This window comes from Protopterus annectens, chromosome 16.part0, assembly GCF_019279795.1.
Source record: "Protopterus annectens isolate FY-2018-M chromosome 16.part0, PAN1.0, whole genome shotgun sequence".
NCBI classification, from domain to species: Eukaryota; Metazoa; Chordata; order Ceratodontiformes; family Protopteridae; genus Protopterus; species Protopterus annectens.
The window spans coordinates 556,052,632-556,070,474 of NC_056750.1; the positions used below are offsets into that span (position 1 = coordinate 556,052,632).

Below are 17,843 nucleotides of genomic sequence, written 5' to 3' on the forward strand. Positions count from 1 at the left end.
AAGACTTTTACTATTGGAAAAAGTCTGGGCAACCAGACCTTTTTCCAGTAGTATATGTCAGATTTACAACAGGCACTCAGGTTGGGCTGGCCAATCAGCGTGCACGTTTTGGAATACTAATCTGCAGTCATTGTATAATAGTAATTAATTAGCAGGTAGAAAATACATTTTTAAAGACCAAGTGAAATATTAGTTTGCTTTTAGTAATTAAAAACAGAGGAGTGGACAGGAAGAGGAGGAAAATGTACATCTCTGGAAAATAAGCATTTAAGTTGCATAAATGTTATAAGGTTACAATATAATTAAAGCTACAAGTTTAAAATCATTTTTTTTTCTTGCATTAGCTTTCTACTTTGAAACTGGAAAACACCACAGGTAACAACAAACTTTGAAAGTTGAAAATCTCTAAAGAATTACTTAGTCAAGGTCAGTCTTCTCAAGAAGCAGTCTGAAACTGAGAAGGAAAGAGAAAGCAAGAGAGGGAGGAATGAGAAGGAACAGGAAAGAAGAAAGTCGTTCTACTGCTTGAATGGCAGATTCCACTTTCCACTCCTTATCAGCAGTCTGGCAGGCAGTGACAAATCCTGGCTATTAGCACCAGAGAGAGACTGTTACCAGGGACAACCAAAGCAACACTACACGCTCACTCGGGCAAGGGAACTGAGCTTTGCAGAGCACTCCCTGCATCAGAGAGCTGTAAGCAGAAGACAGTGTCCTCGGCATAAGATGATGCAGCTTGACAATTAGGCTGGACTTTCAGGTATTTTTTGGTGTAAAGAGGTGATTTGACTTGGGGAATTAAAAAAAAATCTCCCTTCTTGCTATAATAGGTGGGGACAGTAGACTGAAGTTTTTTCCTCTCTGTGAGGAATTGAAGCCTTCAAGGACCTATACTCGAACATTTGGACTAGGGATTTACAGTTTACATTCAATGCACTAGAGGACCTTACACTGGCAACATGGGAAAATCTAACAGCAAGCTGAAACCAGAAGTAGTGGAAGAGCTGACAAGGAAGACCTACTGTAAGTAAAATTAAATAAATAGCATGCTCACTGCTTTGTGATAAGTAAGATGTGCTTTGCTTTCCTGGCAAGAATGTGGAATTACCAGTCAGAATAAAACAGTAATTAATCAGACCGTGCATGTGTATTGCTTTTCAGTAATTAGAAGGAGTTGCTTAGCTTAATGCAGTACACATGCTTTTTTATTTTGCCAGCAAATACATTAGGTGCTAATGCTGACCTGATGCTGTATACTGTGAATGAGAACACACCAGATGGGTGTTGTGTTTACTTGCTTTGCCCTCTCTGTGGAGGCTGGTGGTGTGAATAGCCTAGCAGATATAGCATGCAGCTGTGGAACTCCCGCACAGCCTTGTTACATGCAGAGGAACAAAGAAAAGTAAATAGGAACCTCCCCATTTCATTCTCTTCACTGCACACATTGTTTAGCCCTAGCTGTCTGTTGCAAGGAGACATGAAAAAAATATTTACCTTCTTAGCCCTGAGTGGTGCAAGGTGTTTCCACAGACTTCAATAAATAAAGGAAATCCTCTCTTTCTATTTCTTGTGGGTGGGGGTTGTTGGTTGAGATCTGCCACTCTGGAAACATTTTGTCAGTTTTAATATGTATGTTATTAGTAAAGTAACGCAGAAACTAAAGTACATCCTTGAAATACTGTCATTTGAGATGCAGGAGGTCTGCGTATATGTGTCTATGTGCTTTGTCAGTTTGAAAGGACTGAAGGCTGCTGCAGCAGGTTAGAATGGTTCCTTCTAAAATGGGTTTGTTTGTAAGGTTTGTGCACTCACATGTAGGCTAACTAAAGCATTCTTTATAGATGACTCTTGGAGAATGGCAGTCAATGACTTAGTGGAGGAATGAGCTCATTCATTCATGTTACCTGCGTTCAGGGTGAGAGAGAAGCCTAGTCCTTCATTTTCTGTTTGAATATCAATATTGTTCTCTCCAAGTGTCATTTTTATAAGTGAAATATAATTAAGGTTTTTCTTTTAAATAGTGCTGTTACTCTGGCATTTACTTAACATCCTTTAAACCTACTAAGGTTTCAATATGGACAATATGTAGCTTGTAAGTTAGGGCAAAAAGCTGTGAAACTAGAAGAGGAAAGTAACCTAGATGTATATATTACAGCTACCACTCATGTATGTTGTGGCAAGCTACTTGACCTGTTAATTCTTCAATGCGTATCTTTGATGAGCTCTCATAAAAGACATTCCTTGTCAAGCCATTATCCGTTTGAATCTTGTCAACCATCCTGACTGCTCACTTTTTGACTGTACCATTGAGTACAAATGCTCTTATTTATGAAATATTCATGAACTAGAATGTTACTGTGGCTGATTCTGCACATAATGGGTCAATAACATGCTCCCCTGGGAAATTGTCTGGACTTGTTTGGAAAGCTACTGTAGCTGTAGTTTCTATCACGTCATTAGGACAAGCCTTGTTTTTTATGGAGACTACTCTCTGTTTGAAGTAATAGATTTGTCTTGTATGCCGTTTGGTATAACAGCATACCCCATACCTTTACAGCTTATTCTTGTAACTCTGACAGGTATGTGTATCACTTCATCACTGGCTTTTCATTATTTATAAAGTTGATGTTTATTGTCATTGTCTTCTCTGTATTTCTTCCTGGAAAAAAAAAAAAACATTTGAATGTGGTGGTGCATGCTGAAATACTTCTTGCCTAAATGTCAAGTTAGCTTGGTATCTAATGCATTCTTTTTCCTTCCATCATGTAATACAGTTCTGTTATAGTAACAGCTACAAAACTGACAACCATATTTTTGTAAATGGTCATTAGCCTTTCAAAACGCACATTACTTTTGGCATGCTGAACTATATCATCCAGAGTTTAATGTTGGTCATCTCATGATAACTGCTGTTAAGACTTAATAGCATAGTTTGCAGATGTTCTCTGGATTCTCTGTTATGTGGTTTCCATGCACATCCTAATTTGCATGTCTAAGTTGTTTAGCTGTCCAGAATCCACTTCCCTTTTTGATAGCTTGTTTTCAAGGTAGTCCTAGGTAGTAGCAGCGGCATCAGTGGATCTTGTGGCTATGTTTGGAATCTTGGATATTTTATGGCACTTTCAAAGGTAGACCTGTTATAAAAGCTGGAAATGGATAATGCAGGTCTGCTACAGGCTTGCTGTTTACTGTCTCTAAATGCTTTCAACTGGTTTGAAAAATCTGCCACTTTGCTGCTGTTTTTCACAATCCATAATTTAGAGAATGAATAAACGTTTAGACTGGGCATTATACTCCTTAGCCTTTTTCTGATTGTGACAATGATATTTGAATTGTGGGATGAAAACTTTCAATATGCAGGGCACTTCATCAAGTTCAGTGTTAAAATATGAGAACAACATGGAAGGAAGTTACTTTTAAACTCCACTTTGTGATGTAGTTCTATAGCAGTTAGAGTAGTAATTTCATTTTTCTTTTTTGGTCCAAATTTATAGTGTAATCTGTGTTAGTATAGTTTTAAGTAACTCTGTAAATATGTGCACCTCTTTCTCGCACATAAATGTGTGTATGTGTGTGTGTATATATATATATATATATATATATATATATATATATATATGTGTGTATATATATTAGTTTTCCTTATTGTCTTACTTTCAAGGGAGGATATTAACTTGCTGTACGACAGCCCAAACCACAGGAAAGGTTTCTTCAGAGAGGCGTTATTTGTATAATTTCTTTGACTTCATGTAATTAGAAGGCCCCTCCATCATATGCATTTGAGCATTTCATAAGGAAAACTTCCAGTGGAATAAAACAGAATCTGAACCATTAAAGTTGTTGAGGTCATACATATATAGAGAATATGACAGTCAAAAAATGAATCTGTAATACTTTTTTTAGTCATATTTATTTATTGACTGAGTGCTTAGTTGATTAGGTAATTCAGTGCAGCTTGTATTACAGTGCTTTCTCACAAAGTGGTTTACAGAACAGGAAGGAAAAAAATAAGTAAAATAAATTGCAGTCTATACATAAAATAAAGAATATTAAAATAAAAGTATATAAAGCATTGTAAACCCTGTTATGAACTCAGTAAAGAAACACAAGATAAGCCAAAACTGCCTGCAGATATGCTAGTTTCACTTCAGTTATTTTACAACCACATAATTGCTCACATAATGGGGCCAGATGCCTAAATATTACCACCAACTCAAAGACCTGCAACCATAATGCTACTGCTATGTAAAATACATCATCTCCTTTTGAAATCGCACTTAATAGGTTCATAGGTTCATACTAGGCTATCTGCCCTGGGGCAATTATAAGCCTAGCCCGATTCTGTATGGCTTACGCCACCCCTTGATTTGAGTATACTGTGCCCTTTTTAAGGTTTAGTTTACTGTGCCTCTGTCTAATAGTGACACGGGAGTAATCCCTGGGACAAACCTACGATCCCCCATCCACTTGTCGAGATTCTTCTTGAAGAGATTCAGTGAGGTGCTCTGCCTCACATGAACTGGAATTCTATTCCAGAGCGAAGGGAGCCTCTGGGTTATGAACCTGTCCCTCCAGCAAGTTCTATTTATTTCTGTGCTGAGGTTCAAGTCCCTGGAGTGTGTGGCTCTAAGGGATTTAGATTTACTGAGGTGGAGCATGTCCATTAATTCTGGATTTGACATAGCTTTGTATGTCAGGCATAGATCGCCTCGAAGTAGACGGTATGCAACTTGAGTAGAGCTGGAGTTTTTTTAACCGAGCAGTATATGGCATCTGTTTGAGACCCTTGATCCTCTTGGTGAGATACTTTTGGGGTCTTTCTAATTGCTGCAGGTGTCGGGTAAAGTACATCCCAAAAGGGGCATTGTATTCTATGATGGGCCTGATGAGGGATGAATAAAGGGGCACGATTACCTCTCTTGATCTAGATGTGAAACCCTTCGTGATGAGGTGGGCTATGTAGAAGGTCTTTCTAACCACTTTGGCAATGTGGTTTTCAAAGGAGAGATTGCTATCAACTTGGGTCCCCAGGTCCCTAATAGCTTTCTCTGTACTTAATGGGTTTCCGCCTATGTGGTAATTTGTGGGCACATTGTTTTTGCCAAAGGGTATGACTATACATTTTTTGGCATTTATCTTTAAACCATGGCGCTGGCACCAGTTATCTGTCTCTGTGAGACCTTTTTGAAGGATGTTTGTGTCAGCTGGAGAGTTGACTATGGCGCCCAGTTTGCAGTCGTCTGCAAACTTGGTGAGCCATAGTCCTCCCACGTTTGCCTGTACCTCGGAAAAGTATATACCGAACAAGAGTGGTCCCAGGACAGAACCCTGTGGGATGCCACTTGTGACCGGTTTCAAGTCTGACATGGCTCCAGCAACTCTCACTCTGTGGGTTCTGTCTTTGAGCCAGTTTGCGACCCATCTTGTGACATAGGGGTTTATATTTAAGCTGGATAGTTTATCTATGATGCCCGAGTGGGGTATTGTGTCAAATGCCTTTGCAAGGTCCAGATAGGCTGTGTGGACTACCTTCCCTTCATCTATGGCTTTGGTGACTGTTTCAAAGAAGTCAACCAGGTTCAAAAGGCAGGATCTGCCCTTGACAAAGCCGAACTGGGTAGGATCTAGTGTCTGTAGGTCCCCAATGTCTTTGTTTATGAGCTCCATGATGATCCTCTCCATAGCCTTGCAGACTAAGCTAGTCAGGCTTATGGGGCGATAGTTTCCAGGGTCCGTAGAGGCTCCACCTTTGTGGAGTGGGGCCACTGTTGCTGTACGCCATTCTGTGGGCACATATCCTGTAGTGAGGCTGAGATTGTATAGCTGTTTTATTTGAGGGATTAGTTCCTCTTGTAGTTCATGTAGGACGCAACCTGGGACGCCATCTGGTCCCATGGAAGCAGTGTTTTTGCTTTGGAGAGGGCAGCCTTCACCTGAGCATCTGAGATGTTTGGGAGGCAGCCCTCTGCTTGGATAGATACTTGCTCTTTTGGGGGTGGAGAAGTTTGCACTGAACCTGTCTGCCAGGATATTGGCGATGTCTGTGGGTTCAGTGTATTTTTTGTCGTTTAGAATCAACTCAGAACAAGTCTGGGAGTTGCATCCCAGGTTTCTAACATAACTGAAAAAAGCCTTATGATTGTCTTTGGTGTCCTGTGCAATTTTTCTCTCGAAGCTGGCCTTGGAGGATTTTATGAGGGATCGTACTTTTTTGCTAGTACTGATCAGAGATGCCTTCCCTATTAGGGATTTTGCTCTATCATGTAGTAGCTTCCTCCTTCTGTTGTACAGTTTATTTATGGCAGGGGTCCACCAGACTGGACGCCTGCCTTTGGATGATTGGGTCTTGGTTTTGTTTGGGATAGCATGATCCATGCATTCCTGGAGATGTCCGTAGAATGCATTTATATAGGATTCTGCAGTTTGGGCTGTCGTTTCCACTGGCCCTCGGGCTTTGAAGGATTCCACTTCGGTTTTGAGAAGTGAGAAGTTCGCTTTTGAGAAGTTTTTCACCGTGGTTTTCTGGGCTGGGAGTGGGGTCGGGATGTGGACATCCAGTGAAATTAATTTATGGTCTGATCTTACCAATGAGGGATATACTTCTGGTGTGGAGTACAGAGTCTCCATGTTGGTAATGATCAGGTCTAGTATGTTGTCCCCTCTTGTGGGAGTGGTGACTAGTTGTTCCATAGCATTTGAGTTTATAATTTCCAGGAATCTTTGGGCTAAGGTGCTGGGGCTTGAGTAGTGCTTCCAGTCAATGTTTGGGTAGTTGAAGTCGCCCAATATAATGGTGTTCGGAGAGATCTTCATGTTCTCCAATGTTTTCAGGAAAGCCGAATGGGATTCCTGACTTTGAGAGGGTGGTCTGTAGGATGCTATAAACTGAAAATCAGTCTTGCCCACTGTTAGTTGCACATGGATGGTCTCCGATGCCGTGCAATGCCACTAACCTGGAGGTGTGGATATCCTTGATAAATATGGAAACTCCCCTCCTTTTGTGGTTCGGTCTGGGTTTTGGGGCCGAAAAGCATGATATGAGGTATAGCCTGGTAGTGCTGGGGTGCTCTCTGGAGCCTTGAACCAGGTTTCTGTCACTGCACAGATATCGATGTTCTCCATACTGAGGAGAGCTTCGAGTGCGTGCATCTTGAGGTTAAGACTTCTGGCGTTTAGCAGCATTACCCTTAGTTTCTTGTTCCTTGTGCTGTCTATGGGGGTGGGTTTGACTTTTGAGCCTTGCCTAAAAAAGGCACTATGGGGGTGGCAAGAGCCTTTGCCAATATCCGAAAGCCCAGTGGTGACAGGTGCAAGCCGTCCCTAGCGAAGCAACATGGCTTGTCGAGCATGTCATCCCAGACTGACAGACACTGGATCCCCTTTGAATGACACCATAATTTTAGCCAATTGTTAAAATCGATCATTTTGTCTTTGTACTTGTGGCATCATTCTAGGTGAGGGTAAGATGCTGCTCAAGGTCAGGGTCATACCAGCCTGGGCTACATGATCAGAGAGCTCCTCTATGTCTCTTTTCATATAGTCCAGGGAGGTACGTCTCGGGTCATTCACACCAGCATGTACAATGACTGAGTCATATTTGTATTTGCTTTGGAGTGACCTGAGTGCTTGTGTTATGTGTCGGATCCTAGCACCCGACAGGCAGCTCACTGTGACCTTCTCTTTATTCAGCCTGGTGAGCGGGACGTCAGTGTGTCTGACAATAGAGTCACCTATAGCAAGAGTATCAGGTGTGTTATTCAGCCTTAAGGGCTGTGGCTGCTTGGCACACTGACTTTGTGGGTTATGTGTTGTGTGTGTTTTGTTTTGAGGTAGCGTTTGCTTGGATGTCTGCTTTGGAGGTCTCTGTTGCTTAGGTAGATTTTTATTTAGAGCCTCCGAGTATGTTTTTGTGTATTTATGTGTTTGGTTCGCTGATGTGGTGGGACTATGTGATACTGGACTTGTGTTGTGTGAGGTTACTGTCTCCTCCTGACTGGTTACACTAGTTTTGAGATGAGAGAGCTCAGCCTCCAGTTTGGCTAAATAGTTGCATCTCTCACATATATTTGAACCTGTTTGGAGGAGGAGAGGGTTGTCCGTGTACATGAGACAGTTGTAACATTGCCTCAAAATTCCCAGATTCACCAGCTGGACTGGAGAGGAAACCATTGACTGACCTTTGGACATGCTAGAGTAATAGGGAAACTGAATTTAAGACGGACCAGTAGAGGACAGGGTAATCGTAGAGAGTATAAGAGTAAGTAGTGCTTATGGTTTAGTAGTGCTAACTTGTAAGATTACTTAATTGGACCAGTGAAGGGCCTTAGAATGAGAATATGGTGTTTAAATTGAGAGATAGAGCAGTTCTAAGGGAAAAAGTGAAGAGCAGACTTTGTGGAGACAGGAATAGTTTAAACCCAATTAGGTGGCGCTGCCCATTGTTGCGCTATGCTCAAAAACGCGCAAAACCACGCAAAAGAGGGTTTTAAGAGAGGAAGATGAAGGAGTTTTGGAATTGACCCAAAATGGCCAATAAAACTACAGTTTCAAGTCAGTAACCACTCCCACAGGGGCAGGCAGGCTGCTCAATGTTTTTCACTGCCACTGATCAACAGAGAGACTTTCCTTTAGCCCAAGCAAAAAATGGCCTCACAGAAACTTACAAACAGTTCAAGAACAGCAAGCCTGTAACTGAATGTTTTTAAATCTCAGAAAAGTGAGAAAAAAGCAAGATTTTTTTTTTTTTTGTTTTTTCAGAGATAGCAGAGGTTAACAAGTATCAGCAAGTTATAACAGTGCAGTAAATGACCCCACACAAGAGTGCTAGGCCAAAGACAGATAAAATGCAATTTTTGAGAAAAAAAACGATTTTAAAAATAAGTGCAAACAGGAAATTCAGTAAACAGCTCTAGGTTGTGCTCTAAATACAGTTACTAATGCAGAAATCAAATTTAACAAGCCAGAAAATGCTCAAAATAGGTGGCTATGCAGAAAAACTTAGGAAATAAACAGAGCAAAAATACTTAAAGTCTCAAAAGTGGCTCCTTTCTTCTCTCAGCGTTTTCTCCTCTTGGTGGGTGCTTCACCAACAGCCAACAAGCCTGAAAAGATGCCAAAACCATGAGGCAACCAGGTTTTAAGAGAGGAATTTGTCAACTTCCATCTTACTAGTGACATAGAACAATAGACTGGCTCCAACAACATGTCACCAAATACTCAAAGCAAGGCCTAAGTATACAGCATATAAATGTTAGAATATATGGAAAAAAACTTGCAGATTCTTGTGACTTGATAGGAATTCATAAACCTGATGTGCTTGCTATGACTGAACGGGCTTAATCTACATATCACCATTTCCCTGGATATAGTTTAGGTAAGGTAGACAGCCTTTCCAAACAAGCAGGTGAGGTGTCAGTCATTTATTCAATGCCTAGGTGAGAAACCACCATCAATTAGTGTCAACATTTAATAAATTAAAACAACTCTTCCTTACAGCCCTGTTAAAGTAAATAATTGCAAAAAAATATTTGATTTCATATGCATCTCCTTTAACATCAAAGCATACACCACTGCTCTAGAATGTGTACTGTTCTGGGTAACATAAACCATAAAGCAAGAGTTATTCATAACTGAAGATGTTAGTAAAAATGGTCATGCTTAACATGTGTCTACAACTCAGTAGAAAATTTAAACAAACTTTTTTGTCATGCACTAATTCAGCAGTCATCTAAGATAGACAAGATATACAAAAAGAAAGTAGAGATTTTGCATTACTAAACGATTTTAACAAAATCAGTGAAGCAGGAATACTGTTGGATTCCATAAGTGATCATAGCCCTCCCTCTTATATGATTTGGAAATAAAAATACAAAGAACTGTACTCTACATGACCATTAGATTAGACTAAAGAAAAAAAAACACTCAAACATCTACGTTCATCTTTTTCCATATATAAAGTAGCTGGTTCACACTAAAAAAAAAACTATCCCTCGTAGATGAATCTTTCACCTGTTTCTCACAAGTATTGTTAAAGATCATGTGCAGTGGTCTTACTTTACAGTCGTGACCTCTTGTATAATGGCTTCCCTCCCAGAGTTGTGAATCTGTGAGCAAAGAATTGAAGATTCAGTTTAAAATTCCTTTATGTTAATAATTTAAATTTCCTGCAAAGTCATGTTGTTCCATGGAGGTTACTAAAGGGCTGCTTGCATCCACATGATCGCACCTAGTATAGTTGCAGCATAATATTCAAACAAAATAGAGATCCCTCATTACAAAACCCTAGTTCAAAGATGCAAATCAAGTAGACCACTGAGATTTGCAAAGCAAAAGCAACTACTGATAAAATCCACAAATCATTTTGGAAACTGTATTCCTACATCTCTTGCCAAGTTAAGAAATGAGATCTAAGTTAATTTGTAAACTTTTCCAAAATCAATTACATAACTACTTAGCATCCTCATGGAATGTTCTTTTACAGAAATCATTTGCATACTTTAAAATGTAGCTTTTCTCCCTGTGCCTCTGTTAAAAAGGGTTCTTGTATAGCCCAGTCAGATCATTTTGGTCAATAAACTGTCTATTAAATAGAATTACGTGCCAATTCCTAATACTCTTTACAAAATGCTTTTCTTATAACAATACCTCAGATACAAGTACGTATTTTAACAAAGCATTTCTCCTAAAAGCATTTATCCTTTCTCACTACTTCCCTTAATTACTGTGGCTCTCTCATCCCTCTCATGCATTACCTGCTACCACATATGTTTAGTTTTAGCAGTAGCTCACCCGTCTCCATTTACATAGGTTCATAGGTAGGTACCTATGAACCTATCAGCCTTGGGGCCTATATATAAGCCTAGCCAAAAAGGTTCCTTGGATTTCGCCACCCACGAAAATGATTTTCCTGTGCCCCTGTCGAGCAGTGCCGCAGAATTGATCCCCGTGGGTGAATTTTTTGTGTCCCATCCAGTTGTCAATTTTTTTTACAGGGACAATGAGGAGCTTTGCTTGACATGAATGGGTAGTTTGTTCCAGAGTATGGGAAGTCTCTGGGACAGGAATCTATCCCTCCAGCATGTTCTGTTTATTGTGGTGACAAGGTTTAGGTCCCTGGAGTCTGTGGTTTAGAGAGATTGGGATTTCTTTAAGTGTAGCATGTCTAGCAGCTCTGGGTTTGACATAGGTTTGTATGTTAGGAAGAGATCGCCTCTGAGTAGGTGATATGCGACAAAGTACAGCTGGAGATTTTTGAGACTGTCTGCGTATGGCATCTGTTTGAGGCTGGTAATCCTCTTAGTTAGGTATTTCTGTGGCCTTTCCAATTGTTGTAGGTGTCTTGTGAGATACATGCCAAACTGGACATTGTACTCTATAATAGTATACACCTTGGATGGCTTAGTGGTAAGTCCCATGACTATAGTATGCATGGTCCAGAGTTCAACACCTGCAATGCTTTACAAATGTTTTGGGAGGGTGGCCTAATGGTTAAGGTGTTTGCCTTGCAAACACAAGGTACAGGGTTTGAATCTCACAGGGGGATAATTGGCTAGGCTTACAATGGCTCGCAAGGGCAGTTAGCCTAGTACTAATCTATGAACCTAAGGTCTGATGAGGGATGAGTAGAGAGAAACAATGACCTCCTTTTTTTCTAGAGGAGAACCCTTTTGTGATGAGGTGTGCCACGTAGAAGGATTTCCTGACAACTGTGGAGATGTGGTTATGTACGGAGAGACTACTATCCACTTGTGTCCTGAGGTCTCCTATCACACTTCAGTGTTTAGTGAGCTACTGCCTATGTGGTAGTTCATGGGTACAGAGTTTTTCCCAACGGGGGTGACAGTGCACGTCTGAGCTTGAGGCCATGACTTTGACACCAAGCATCTGTCACTGTGAGGCCCTTTTGTAGAATGTCTCCATCATTAGGTGATTCTGTTATGGCTCCCAGTTTGCAGTCATCTGTGAACTTTGTTAGCCAAAGACCTTCTCTGTTGGGCTGCACTTCAGAGAAGTAGATGCCGAACAGGAGAGGACTCAGGACTGAACCCTGTGGTACTCCACTCATCACTGGTCTGAAGTCAGACTTGGAGTCGGCTGCTTTTACTGTGTAGGTTCTGTCAGTGAACCAGTTGGCCACAGATCTTGTGACACAGGGATTTATGCCCAGTTTAATGAGTTTATCTATAATTCCAGAGTGTGGGATGGTATCAGAAACCTTGGCGAGGTCAAGATAGGCTGTGTGCACTACCTTACCCTAACAAACTAACACAAGCAATAATATCCTCAATATTGTAAAGCACATTTATTTTTTGTGGTAATGCTCTAATGCATTTTATATATATATATGCTGAAAAGGGGAACTTGCATGCCCAGATGGACTATCCTAGTTAACAAACACACAAAGTATGAAATCAAAACCCCCTATTCCTTTTGCTCCTTCTTAAACAGAGCACTTACCTTTTCCTGAGGAGCTAGTATAAATGTATAGAGGGACAAGAGCCCTTTGGGACCTTGTCTGCCTGTGTGAATCTGTAATACTGTGCACTTCCAGTCCTAACTTTCACCTGAATACTAACTTAAACTCTTGAATAAATTATAAAGAATTGCAGTGTAGGTTTTTACCCATGAGTGGATGCTCATGAACTTCTCTTGGAAAGTAAGATTTGCTTACAGCGTAATCAGGAGAGACTGGCACTGCAGTCTGGAGATGGAGGCTAACATAGTTGTTGGAACCTAGGAATGTCGATTCTCACTAATTAATACACAACATAACCAGCCAATGCAAGTTAATTAGTACGTGGAATTGTCCAAGACACTCTGCTTCTTAAAAGCTGTGTTTCAGTAGCTGATGAGAGAAACATGGCTGTGAGCTGAAAATTAACAATTTAACAGTAAGGATGTACACTTCTAAAATCTAACTGTCAGAATAAAAAAGGACTGTAAACCAGACACTCTGAAGAATGTAATAATGTGGCACAGTCTAAGTTGATGTAACGTGCTGCACCCCACCATTTTACAGTTCTGTGTCTCTAACACACTGCTTCTAGAATTAAGTGAAACATGAATCAGTTATGATTTTCCCTGCAAGAGCAAATTTTTACTGGCTATACCAGCTGCTTAGAGATCTGTTTATTTTTATTTATTTATTCTGTTGTTTGAGTTAATCTCACTAGGCTAGTGGCCTTTTCAGGAGAGACCCGAGGTGGTATTTCTGTTATAAGGGGAAATTTGGCTAGGGTGTCAGGGAACTTCCCCTACTCTTTTTAAAGAGTATGGAGACTCTGTTTTGGCTGTTATACTTCCGGTTTCCATTCTGGGTGTGAAGGTGGCTCGAAGAAACTGGAAGGAAGATGGAGGTAGCACAAATGTCGAATAGCAGAAAAGAAGAGGTGTGTGTGCAGAAGGAAGCAGAGTTGGAGAGCTGTCGTTTGAGTGGTGAGGTTACGATTGAGGGATTGGATGAGTTGTTGAGGAAGGATGAGGTAGTTGAAGTAAAGGAAAATGATGATGTGAAGGTAATCGAACCTTCACACGGTTTGCAGTGCCTATTCCAAAAATGTCTGTTCTCTGGGTCCAAGTTGGAGTGTGTAGTTACAGCTCTTCAGTTGGGAGGGTTGCAGGATGATTATTTGAAAGATTGAATGATCAAGAATGATAATGCAGAATGAACTGGAGAGTGAAGCAGCAGTTTCGTGGTGTGACATTATGGACAAGATTCAGGAATAGGAGGCGAGAGAAATTTCAGAAGTCAGTCAGTCATATGCATTGATGGTGAAAGAGGGATGAAAGCAATTAAGAGAAAGAGGAAGAGAGATTCTGAAGAAGTTCATTGTATGGTTCAGCGGTAAGAAAGAAAAAGAAGTAGAAAGGTACAAGGTATGGGACACAGTTATTGCATCCATAGGAATGTCACCCAACAAGGTACGAGCTCTCATTCATATTAATAGAGAGACTTACTGTGACATTATCTTTGAGACTGGGCAATACATGGAATATTTTTTTAGAGAAATTAAAAATAAAAAAAGAAAGACTAATTCATGAACCTTTATGTTGTGCAGATTATTTTTTATAGAGAAACAAAAGAAGATTGCTGTACAACTTTGAAGTAGATAAAGAGGTATTGAAAGACTAAAACAGTGTTTGTAAAGACATGTTGGACATTATGAAAGTATATGACGACAGAGATCTATGGACTGAGGGGTAGGATTGTGGTATAATTTTGAAAATGGAAAATGATAAAATTGTGCATATTCAGAGTGTAATAATTGTTGAAGGAAGTAGAGGATATGTAAGATATAAGGGACAGATGAAAAACTGCTTTTTTGTGGGAAAAATGATCATTTAATAAGTGATTATGATAAAAGATGATTTGTTTGTGGGGAAGTGGGACATGAAGCAAAGAAATATAAATTGATGTGTAAAAAATGTTGAAAGACTGTGTATGATTTAGTTAACTGTGATGTACACTTGCTTATTGTGCAAAAAGAGAAATGCAAGCACTTGTGCATGATATAAAAATAATGCAGAAAATGAACCTGAAAAACTAAAATATCGTACAAGAGGAAGATAAAAATATAATGAGTAAAGAAAATGAGAATGAAGATGAGCAATTGGTACTGGAAACAAGTGAAGAGGAAGTTAGTAATTGGAAAATAGTAAGAGGTAAAAAAAAATGTTCAGTAGGGAGAAGGGTGAAAGATAGGAAAAGAAAATTTAAAAATGTGATTATGAAAGAAAAAAAAGATAAGGGTTAAAGTGGGAAAATAATAAATCTGGAAGGACCTGAGGGTCTTATCAAATGTTAACAGTATAAAAATTGTTAGAAGAAGGTTAGGTATTGTGGAATGGTGTATATTACTTGATATGCATGTAATTATTTTACAAGGTAGAAGAATCTTGATGGAACAAGAAAGGAAGCAGATGGAAAACTTATGGCGTGGGAGTATTGTATGGAATATGGGGAAAGATATGTTTTCGGGAATTGCTGTTTTATGTAAGAAAATAGTTAAGGTTTTAGATTATACTCTAGTTAGAGTAACAGTGGTAGATGTAAGACGGATGTTTTTAGAATCATTGTAATATATTCTTATGTCACAAAAAAAGGAAGAGAGGATATTTTTAAAATTTTTAAACTATGTAGGAGTAAATATGGAAGTAATATTTGTAGGCAATTTTAATTGTGATTTTAAGGTAAAGAAAGAAGGTAATGATGTTAAGATAGTATATGAAATAATGAAAAGTAAAAAGCTGCACATGTGGGATAATTATTTTGAAAAAAAATAAGATGAAAGATTGATTATTTTATAATATCTGATACTTTAAAATTTATAAAAGAAGGAACAAAGAAAACCGGTTTCTTAGATCATTTGGCTATATGGGTAGAAGTAAAGGAAAAGGAAGTGTGTGTAAGGATAGGTAAAGGTATCAAAAGGTTGAATGAAAAAGATTTAGATGAGTGAAAGGAAAATGATAAACTATGGGAGGATCATGTAGAAATGAGAATATTTTACGAAAATTGGACTGATTGGTGGTTAAGTTGTAAAGGAAAATAAAGTGTTTTTTAGAATGTCATATGATGAAAAGAAGTATAGCTTACTAAGTCCGACAGTGTTTAGAGACATAGAAATAATAAAAAAAAAATTATGGAAAGGAGAAGGAAATATATGAAATGAACCAAGAAAGGATAAAAAAATATTATATACGCAAAGGTACTTTTTACAAGGAAAAAAATGACTCCTTATTTGAATAAAATGGTGAGAGAAAATGAAAGAGTAATAAGAGAACTGGATGATGATGGAGAGAAAGTGAACACGCAAGAAATAATTGAAGTAATAGAGTGGTATATAAAAATACACTAAAGAAGGTAGAGACAAAAGAGGCAAATATAGGAGATAAAGAAGTTAAGAAAAGAATGTGATTAAGGAAAAAATATAAGTGTAGGAGATTTTGAAATATTAAAAGATATAGATATGGAAAAAGCTACAGGAGTAGATGAAATTGAATATCATATGTATTATAATATGAAAAAATGGCAAAAGGTGTATTTTGGGCAGTACATCAGTGCTTTGGAAAGGAAGCAACAGAGAAAGGAAGATATGTTGCCTTTTTTTTTTTTTTTTAATTGAAATCCGTAACCATTCAGACGTACGAGAGAGACAGTGCAGAGAAAATACAAGATCGATCAGATACGTTTTTTTTAGTTTTGCGTAACGTGCCTGATTATCCTTATATTTTCTCTATCCCATCTGGAAAGCTGCATAGCATAACAGAAGAAAGACTGGGCGACCAGACTTTTTTTCTGTTGGTATATGCTCGATTTTACAACTGGTACTCTGGTTGGGCTGACCAATCAGAGTGCACGTTTTTGAACATTAATGGCTAGTCATCATATAATGTAAAGTATGACATCAAGTACAAATAATGAAAGAAATGAGGAAAAGTGATAATAAGGCACCCCACCACTCTTTGATAGATACTATGGGATCTTTTACATCCACCTGAGCTACCACCATCTACCTCAGTTTAACATTTCAGTCAAAGGATGACACTCTAATAAGAAGGACAGCACCTCCCTAAAGCTGCACTGTAGTGTCTGCAGTCTATTCACTTGTAGTAGGAATAGAACCCACAGCATATTTGTGTCATAATTACACCATTCAACTCTTTCTGCCTTTTTTTTTTGGCAACTGAATCCTCATAAAGTTAAGTCTAATCAGGTCAAATTGTTTCATACGTTAAACTTCCAAGGAAAACAATGGCACCACATTGAAACTTGAACCATGTATTAGAAAAGTTAACTCCTCCTTTTTGACTTAGAAAACTACCTTGTAAGTAGCCTTAACCTCAGCTAGAAGAGTTTCAGTTACAGGCCCTTTAGTACATTCCTCCATTTTTTTTTTTCATAAGGACAGAATAAGCCCTTCAAGCCAGTTCTTCTGTCATACTTAAGTAGTTTCAGAATTCACTCTTAATCAGACTATTTGGCTACCTGTTTTTCTAAATCATCAAAACAATGGAGAAATTATTACTTTCTCTTAACATGTTTCCAGACAGCACAGGCTGTACTTAAAAAAGACTAAGGACCTGAGAAAGTCCAACCGATATTTTGTCTGGAAAGTGCAGTTATCTTCGTTGTATCAAATTCATGACATGCAGCTAACAGGAATAATTAAAATTCAGTCTACCAGAGCAGTTGCTACCTCAAGGGCTTTAATGCAATGGAAGAACTCAAAAAATATTCTCATAGCAGCCATATGGTTAGCCCACACCTTCACTAAACTTTGAATTTTGGATGTTTAGGTTAGAGCAAGAAATGGCTTCAAGGCATCCTAAATTTGCTGGGAGTACCTCCTTCCTCCACTTAATCTGCTAAAACTCTTGGAGTCTTCCCAGATGTTAAGTATACTGCAATAGTGATCTCATGAAAAACATATTACAGTTGTGTAGGCAATTTGCCATAATGGTAAAAGTTCAGATAGATTGTTGTTGCAGTATCTTTACCCTCCTTTCATCCCATCTAAGCGTACGTATTTGAAGTTTTATGTTGTGGCTGTGTAAATGTATTCATGATCTTCCTTCCTCCCCCCTCCTCAAAGCTTCCTGTGTTCTCACATTCACCCTACTTTTAATATTATCATCTCATGATTTTGACTTTTCCTTAAGAAGCTATTCTGTTCCCCTGCTTATTCTTTCTTAGGGCAAGAAAGCTCTGAAAAATGGCAGAGATTTATCTATCTATCATAATGACATGCTGGTACATGCCTGGGGTGAACATATGTCTTACATCGGAAGGATCCCATGCTTTTGAAGCTTGGAGCGAGAGTCTGGACCTTTGCAGGGAAAGT

The 17,843-nt window shown here is 39.0% G+C and overlaps 1 protein-coding gene across 1 annotated transcript in view; it reads left to right on the top strand.

Moving 5' to 3' along the window:
* Positions 1-17,843, top strand: part of NCS1 (neuronal calcium sensor 1) — a 1,842,585-nt gene that overhangs the window by 200,024 nt on the left and 1,624,718 nt on the right. The window contains exon 2 of the mRNA XM_044058472.1: positions 345-1,023. Within this exon, the coding sequence (XP_043914407.1) occupies positions 960-1,023 (64 nt within the window). The 5' untranslated portion in view covers positions 345-959. The remainder of the gene's footprint in view (positions 1-344; positions 1,024-17,843) is intronic.